This window comes from Lissotriton vulgaris, chromosome 11 (genome assembly GCF_964263255.1).
Source record: "Lissotriton vulgaris chromosome 11, aLisVul1.2, whole genome shotgun sequence".
NCBI classification, from domain to species: Eukaryota; Metazoa; Chordata; class Amphibia; order Caudata; family Salamandridae; genus Lissotriton; species Lissotriton vulgaris.
In genome coordinates this window covers 165,753,314-165,762,605 of record NC_141699.1, presented here as the reverse complement: position 1 = coordinate 165,762,605, position 9,292 = coordinate 165,753,314, and the positions used below count along the sequence as shown (strand labels likewise).

Below are 9,292 nucleotides of genomic sequence, written 5' to 3'. Positions count from 1 at the left end.
TGGGCGTCTTTGCTGCAAGGCAACTCTTTGACTGAATTTAACTCGGCAGCCTGGCCGAGAAAGATGCCCCACCACGGAGTTCAATGGAGCTGAAGGGTCACAGAGCATTGGACCTTTTCAGTGCAGAGGAAATAAATGAAAGATTATCGGCGCTTTCACCTCAGTCCACAAGGATTTTATTTTTAAAAGAAAAATGACACTGCTCTGAACTGCACCCACATGGGTTTTAATATTTTTCGCAAAGATGAAAACTACGGGTCCCAGCATGCAAGACACACATTTCACCTGTGCAAGTCACGAGAGTCATCATCACGTGGCTAAACAGCATGCAGGTAAATGGCGCCCCTGCGAATGAGTCAGTTTGAACAATGGACTTCCTCTGATGAAGAAGCCTCCGGGCTTTGAAACGCGTAAGGAACTTTGCCTATGAGATGTAAACAGCCGGTGATGAAATTAAAGCTTGTTTGAGCATTCCTCTGCGTGGGCGTCTTTGCTGCAAGGCAACTCTTTGACTGAATTTAACTCGGCAGCCTGGCCGAGAAAGATGCCCCACCACGGAGTTCAATGGAGCTGAAGGGTCACAGAGCATTGGACCTTTTCAGTGCAGAGGAAATAAATGAAAGATTATCGGCGCTTTCACCTCAGTCCACAAGGATTTTATTTTTAAAAGAAAAATGACACTGCTCTGAACTGCACCCACATGGGTTTTAATATTTTTCGCAAAGATGAAAACTACGGGTCCCAGCATGCAAGACACACATTTCACCTGTGCAAGTCACGAGAGTCATCATCACGTGGCTAAACAGCATGCAGGTAAATGGCGCCCCTGCAAATGAGTCAGTTTGAACAATGGACTTCCTCTGATGAAGAAGCCTCCGGGCTTTGAAACGCGTAAGGAACTTTGCCTATGAGATGTAAACAGCCGGTGATGAAATTAAAGCTTGTTTGAGCATTCCTCTGCGTGGGCGTCTTTGCTGCAAGGCAACTCTTTGACTGAATTTAACTCGGCAGCCTGGCCGAGAAAGATGCCCCACCACGGAGTTCAATGGAGCTGAAGGGTCACAGAGCATTGGACCTTTTCAGTGCAGAGGAAATAAATGAAAGATTATCGGCGCTTTCACCTCAGTCCACAAGGATTTTATTTCTAAAAGAAAAATGACACTGCTCTGAACTGCACCCACATGGGTTTTAATATTTTTCGCAAAGATGAAAACTACGGGTCCCAGCATGCAAGACACACATTTCACCTGTGCAAGTCACGAGAGTCATCATCACGTGGCTAAACAGCATGCAGGTAAATGGCGCCCCTGCGAATGAGTCAGTTTGAACAATGGACTTCCTCTGATGAAGAAGCCTCCGGGCTTTGAAACGCGTAAGGAACTTTGCCTATGAGATGTAAACAGCCGGTGATGAAATTAAAGCTTGTTTGAGCATTCCTCTGCGTGGGCGTCTTTGCTGCAAGGCAACTCTTTGACTGAATATATATATATATATATATATATATAGAGGGGTACCAAAATCCACTCCTAACTACTTTGAGGGGTACCAAAATCCACTCCTAACTACTTTATACATATAGAACTCGGCCTTTCATATATTTCGGATATTATTATGACGGAACCCATCCTTCTATGGCACAAGCTCTGGTTGACCGCTGAAACTGCCTTCAACCGCAACATCATATCAGACTGTTTACAATTGGATGGCGTTAAGCGCGTTAAGTGGTTGTCGACAGTAGAAAATATGATGAGTGACATCGGCCATCCACAGTTTTTTAGGAACCCCTCTACCATGGAATCAATATCAAGGAAAGGGCTACGCAAAATCGTTATGGACCATCTAGAGAATAAAAGATGGAAGACGGAGAAACTAAAAAAGTTTGTCCTAGCCTATCAACACATTACTCCTGAACGGGGTCCCCAATTATATCTTAATAGTGATACTAATAGTTATGCTAGAATGCTTTTATCCAGATTTAGAATGGGTTCCTTTTTCCGATTGATCACATTCCCATCCTGTAATGATTGGTCGAGACAAATGTTGCCCTGTCCCTGTGATGATATGGCCCTCCAATCAAATTTGCACTGCACTTTATTCTGTAAATTTTATCATGTTCCCATAAAAATTTTGCTAAGACCAATTCTCAAGGAGTGGGGGATCCGTTCTTGTAGAGAGGCGTTTTTTAAACTGCAAAGGATGGAATCCCCGAAATTCATTTTTACTCTAATCAAATTTTTGAAATTATTGGTGAAATTTAGAAATTCAATGAATTGACTGTATATATTTTTTTAATTTGTTTTAATCCATAGGGCTCTCTGAACCGTATAATTTAAAAAATTTTAAAGTATTTATTGTATTCTTTGTGTATGAATATGATTATTATTTCCCCTTTTTTCATTTTTTCATCCAAAACTGAAATGGTACTGGCTTTTTGTGATATATAGTGAAATGTGTATTGTGCTTTCGATGTATTTTAAAATGTATGCTTTTATGATATGAAAATTTATATCGAAATAAAGCTTTATTTGATTTATATATATAAATATATATACCACCTACTTTCTTGCAGCAGCGATGATTGTATTTAGTAGTATTTCTGATAGACATGCTCAATATAAAAATAAAGACAAACACAAATAGAACTTTCTCACTCACCTGAATACTCTGTCCCACTTGATGCTTAGAGTTCTTTAACATTACCATCATCACTGCTCATTTCTGCATTGACAAAAAGTTCTTAAAGTATATTTGTGAAGCAAAACGTACTGCGAATACATTTTATGCTAACAATTTCGAACCTCAAAATCACCCAACTAAAGCAATCAAATGAAGCAAAACAGAATGAAAGAATATATCCAGGTACTGAAAGTCAAGTATATCAAAGGTTTTGCAGGTTTATTCAGTGTCCTCAAGTACTTGTACATCAATGCAGCAGGTGCAAAACCACAAACTTCATGTATAGCAGCCGCATGTGGGTCTTAAAAATGCAGCAATATTTATGAGTGCCAGAGAAAGACACAACGCAACTTGAGTGACTGGGATTGAAATCATTCTTAATGAAAAACACAAAAACACAAACGTTATTATACAATTCTGTACTTAGTGACTCTTTACAGAACTTGTTGCTTTACTTTTTCTTAACAATATTCTTCAATTTCTTATAGAAACTGAATACAGTACATGAGCCTATCAAAATGTCCCCACGTGTCCACTAGCTTTAGTGCAGCTGGATTGCTATATTTGAAAGGCTAAGTGCTGATTCAAATCCTGTCACACTAAAGCTCAACCTAGCACACTCACAAGAATAGTTATCGCAACGCTATTCCTATATGTTAATGCTGCTTCTTAAGAGACCACCAATGTTCCAGTGAAACTTGTTTTTATTTGGAGCCTGCCAAGGCTTGCAAATGATCATGGGTCGGGAGATGCTTACCTCTACCGATGGTCAAATGTAATATTGTACAATGTGTTATAGTTAAACATTGACAAAATATAAAAATATTCCCTATTTCAATAAAAATGTTCATAGAGGAAAGCTATTAAATGTACAACCTAAGGCTAGGGGGAATTAGGTAAGTTGTTGGTTTTTAATTTAATAGTTTAGTCGGAAGATTTGTTTTGCAAGGGGTTGTACATATTTACAACAAGGAGCTCCTCTCTGGCTTCAGCCAAAGTATGAAATGTACATCACCAATCAGCACAGGTCTAAAGTAGCTGTTTGCACCATATGAGAGTGTAGTCAAGAGCATTCCACGTTGGGCCTGAAGGTTTGAGGCAATGCCAGACTTTCCATATATGAAAATAAAGCTCATTAACATTCAGTTAAACTAAAAGGGAATCATTTACATTTTTTGTGATTATCAATGAAAGCCCGGCTTAATTGTGGCCACAGAGAACCAGTGTTAAACAACCGTGAAGCAAATCCTTTTATATAGGAAACAACCAAAACCCAGAATGTAAATAAATGGCATGCTTGCAAGTGGGCCATGTAGGAAAAGAAGAAAGATCACTCCACTCTGTTTACACTTCATGAGTTACAAGGTGAACAGAAAACAGGCCTGACATCATCTGTAGTACTATATTAGCCGTGTTTAGCTAGTTCTTTAATGCAACTCACAAGGAGTCGCCACACAGTTGACTCTTCATAGTTACAATATAAAGAGGTAACAATGCTCCGACCCCTGCAAAGTCTAAAGATGTGATGGCATGTGACATTATCTTTGATAATGGGACAGACAGTCAATAGCCATGCCTGTGGAAACACTGAGGTACTAGTTAAAACAAATATTGTTGCTTGACTTTTTAAGTCCAAAGCAAGTTAGTGAGGTCAGTTTAGTTGTACTTTTTCTTTGCAGTGGAGCTCCTTAATGCAGAATAATCTCACTGGCATTAGGCCTTTTTAGACACGTACTATATCACCAATATGTAATTGTCACCCAAATTATCGCACGATTGTGGGGGGAAGTGCTGAAAATGTTTTTTATAAAGAGCATGTTGAGGTACCAAACAATGCATACAACTTTTAAATTCAACTACAAATTTAAGATCTGCATGTGTTGTTTTAAATTTCTTAGTGCTTTTTTACAATACAGTTTACATGTTCCAAAATATGTTTAAAAGTTTAGGTAAAGTTAACAACGAATTTGAGCCAACGCTCTGTTCTTTTTTGTGTCCCAACCCCTAGATTTATACTTACTCAACTACTGCCACTGTTTCTGAAAAGCCTAAAACGCTATTTCTTTGCCAGATTGGTTTCACATAATAGAGCAAGAAAAAGTTACGAATTTAATCTTGCATTCAGTAGGTGTTTTGAAAGCAAAACCAGCTTGCAAGAGGTGACACATTTCAGTTTCTCAATCACTCATTTGAGCTTTTCAAGTTATTTCAAAATGATAAATACAAGTTTCCAAATGAACAGAAAACCCTGTTATCAAAGCTCTACTTTTTAGTGGACATTTCGCCATCTCAATGACGTAGAATGAGATGTGTTATTTACCATGCTAAATTTGTTCAGGAAGGCTATTGCAGACATTTCTACAACATAAACACTTGCACATGACACTCGGTGTTACACATGTTTCAAAACATACCACCAAAGCGAAATACAGACTTGAGTGGCGTCAGAATTTCAATTTTAGAGTCTTGTTTGGACTATAACACAGTCTCTTTGAAGGGTTGTGATGCATTGTCTTGCAGACAAATGTGAAAAAACTGTGATTCAAAATGTACTAAATTTGGTCAAGTCTTCTAGTGCTTCTTGATGGCTTTGAACAATTGTCTTTAATCTCATCCAGTGGCAAACTACAGGACTTCAGTGTACATTTAATGACAACTGCTACATCATGATCATTTTATAGCTATCTTTATTATCAAAGCAGCTTAAGCTGTTAATAAATTCGATTTTATTAAAATATCTAAAAGAGTTCTATAAATATTCTTCTTCTAAAAGTGTTCCTGGTTTTAGCTTTAAAACATAGGCCAGTTTCCTCCACCCACGTGGCAAGAGTCTAGAGCAAGTGTGCATTGTCCTCTCTTGTGGAACAACACCATTTTTCCCCACTACCAGAACATTTCACTTTATGAAACGGGTCAGGCGAGTTCTTTGTTGCACTCCTTGGTTTCATAAAGATGCAATAGTTAGAAATAAAGAGTTAATTAGGACAGTTCAGAGGGGCGAGAGTTCAGAACTCCCACTCTAAGGATTCCTCCTTATTGGCCGCTCTCTCCAGCCTGTGAATGATGTTGTTCAAGTTGGCCATTTTCTCATGCCTCCTCTGGTTATTTGATGTATGCTTGATGGGTGGGTGGGAAGATCCCACATCTGTAGCAGGACTTGAGCTCTGAGGCTTGACAGAACCAGGGTTCTGCAATGAAGGAGAAATGGGAGCCGAGGAGGATGGGATGGGAGAGACGGACATCATGAGACCAGGTGAGGATGCTGCGGAGGGTGAGTTCAGAGACACCTCCAAGCTGCAACGGGAGGACTCGGAAGTTGACTTGAAGCTCATTGGGTCAGTGTGCAGCCTTTCCACAGCTTCACTGTCTCGCTGCAAGTCGAGCGCAGTACAGTCTGGAATTCCAGACATGTGAACCTTAGGGTGCAATGGGGCTCTCCTTGTGAGAGCTCTTGCACTTTGTATAGTTTTTTGTGAATCTTGACCACACACTTCATCTGTTTGCTCTTCCTTGAACTCACTCGGGTGATCAGCTGAAGTGGAAACATTGTCTATGTCTGCGTCCAAGCTGCATGACTCACAACGTTTGTAGCTAAAATCAGCAGCAGCGTTTTCCACTTCCTCCTGTTTAATGTTGGCCAGATTCCCTTCCCGTGTCGAAGGACGGGTATAATGATCACACTGCATGGAGTGCTTGAAATGGTTGCGCATCGGCTTCCTGTCTTCTGAGTCAAAATCTGGACTCCGAGGAATAGGTTCTCTGTAGGAGTCGTTAGCCGATATAAACCCATCAGAGCTGTTCAGCTCTTGGTCTGTATCATTGTCCTGAAGTCCTTCCACTAACATTTCTCTGCGCATACGTGATCTGCAAAGGAATTAAAGCAAAGAGTTAATACAAGGACTGAGCTACACTGACCCTCAGTCACCATGGCTGACATTAATTTAAAAAAAAACCAGAAAAAACATTATAGGTAACTTCCTGCATTCTGCAAATTTACACTTGATTTGAGAGCTCAACGTTAACTTGGCATCTAGCTTCTTTGTTACTTACCAACATTAACTGTGTTTGTAACATCTTTAATTTCTAAAATAGTTAATAACTTTGACCCAGGGGGTTTATACACCAATCTAAAATACTCTAGGTGGGTGCACACATCTTTCTGATCTTGGAGCTGTCAGGAGTGGCCCGTGCAGGTAAGAGCGGTGGGGCGCGACTTGGGGGGAAATTAATTGTCAGACAACGAGGGGAAATTAAATAAATAATTAATTTCCCCTTGTCGTCGTCTGTAGAGTGCTTCCTCCTCCAACCCACCCCGCCGCTCTTACCTGCAAGGGCCGCTCTTGGGAGCTGTTCCACAAACTATGTTAAATGAGTGGATCCTGGACTGCAGCATTAGCTACCCTTGGACCAAAACACATGCACACACAAAGATGTCGACAAAGTTAGGCACTTGATGAGTCAATTTATCCCTGGTCTAAAGATCTGCACATAAATGTGCACTAACATGCCATTGAATATCCAGATACTAATAAAATCATTACTATTTTGAATTCTAATGCTATCATCTGACACTGCACACAAAACAGACTGAAAAGTCCAAACGTGTAGGCGCACATTTTCAATCACAAGAAAACCCAAATCCAACAAATTTGCCAATTAAGATTAGCTACACAATCTAAACAACCTTCCTTTCATGCATTGCTCCTGGCCTTACAAATGACATCTACTATCACATCATATATCGTGGAGGCCTTGCACTGTGCAAAGCAACTGCTATCCTCAATAGGGGCTCTCTACGAGAGGCTAAAGGAGCACTTTGTTTTTATAACCACATTTTATTCTTTGCATGTAACTTGTAACAATAAATATAGTGCAATCACAATAGTGAAAAGCATACAATAGACATATATCTCAATTCACTAAATCATTTACTCTAATTTATAGTAGTCCCACCATTTCCCCCTCATTTCACCATTTTTGCGAGGGCAACCTCTTCAGTGTAAATGGGCTTTCCTTGATTCACACAATTGTCCATTGCAGTACACTATTCAGCGAAGGGAGGGTGATCGGCAGAATGTTAGTACTTTGCCATGAGTCCTTGGGCTAGCATAGTGCCAATCCCAAGTAGGACTATCAAATTGTGAATTCTAATGCCTGCATCTCACACCATACAAAACCACAGACGGAAAGTTCCAAACATGCAAACGCATTTTTTTAATATGATTCAGTATACTATCAAAGGTTTGCAATTGCAAATACGGAATTACCAATGCAATATGCTAATTGTGAAGTAAGCAAACTATGCAAGTGAAGCAGGACCCTTGCTGTTCTTGGAAAACACCTATCACAAAGCTTGCAATTCGGCATTCAAGAAAACACTCTTCCAGGGTAAGTCCCACAGAAATGGGAATTCCATGCAGAATTCTGCCTGGGAAATTCTGCGCGTGAAATCTGTGTCCACACTGTGATTCCCCATTCTGTGGGGGTTTACTCGTAACAGGAGGAATTCTGTGAATCAATTGAGTCCTCAGACACGTGTGCCAAAGGGTTGGTGCAGTACCTGTAATTATGGAACCAGTTGATGACCGTGTTTGTCTTCAGGTTAAGCTGGAATGATAGCAGTTCAATTGTCTGTTGAGACGGGTAAGGCTCTCGCTGATAAGCTTTCTTCAAAGCCTCCTTCTCTTCCAAAGCAAGAACAACACGAGGCTTCTTCATGTGGAGCAGGGTGAAGTCGTGCACCTGGAGGTTGGGACTGGTGCACTCGGAGCGGGTATTGGGAGATTCACTACCTGATCCAGGGCTGATCAGCCCATAGCGCCGCTTCAAATAAGCTGAAAAAGGCATGAGGAACAAGTTCATTTAAGAGGAAGTTGGAAGCATGTGCACCTACAGCTGCTTCTTGTGAGGAAACATTTTGTGACCATGTAAGCCTTCAAGAATGTCTTCTGAAGTCAACTCATGGTTTTCACTGACTGGAATACACACAAGCTAGCACTATTTAAGACACAACCTTCTTTAAGAACAACAACCCATGCATGTAGTTTAAGAATGTTTGGGCATTTACTCACACTTCCCAGCCAAGCTGTAGTAAAGCATTCTTGCCATTTAACGCTGTACAATGCTCCACTGCCTTTTGGCTAGGTTTGCACTTCGTATAATACATACATAAAGTGCACACATTCTTACATCCATTTTAGTGTAAATAGCCTGATAATTGTGAGAAACACATTTCCAATTCTGTACGAATACCTGCATACGTACACTGTGTAGGGTTTCACATAATTTGCATGGTGAGTAGATACCAAAGGGGCTTACTACAGGAGCCACCATCACTTGAATCACTGGGGCTAGGGTTTTTTATGCTTGAGCAAAATGTGAATGTGCTTAGAATGGACTAACTGCATTTCCTGGTTTGAGATGCACTGAGATGCCTTTGAAATTTTAGCAGCAAGTGGAGAGTGCTTACAAGGCTTACTATGGAACCAACGCTTATCTGTCAACTTTCCTCAGCAGCCATTTGAAGTGGGAAAGAACCACACCACTTGTGAACAAGTATGATCCATTAAACCCTACATTAAGTATAAGTGCTGGAGACTGGAGGACTTCATATTTG

At 40.4% G+C, this 9,292-nt stretch overlaps 1 protein-coding gene across 1 annotated transcript in view; it reads right to left on the bottom strand.

Moving 5' to 3' along the window:
• Window positions 1-2,874: 2,874 nt before the first annotated feature.
• Window positions 2,875-9,292, bottom strand: part of CUX2 (cut like homeobox 2) — an 853,070-nt gene continuing 846,652 nt past the window's right edge. The window contains exons 22-23 of the mRNA XM_086943029.1: window positions 8,237-8,510; window positions 2,875-6,540 (exon numbers count right to left, since the gene is read on the bottom strand). Coding sequence (XP_086799155.1) covers window positions 5,682-6,540; window positions 8,237-8,510 — 1,133 coding nt within the window. The 3' untranslated portion in view covers window positions 2,875-5,681. The remainder of the gene's footprint in view (window positions 6,541-8,236; window positions 8,511-9,292) is intronic.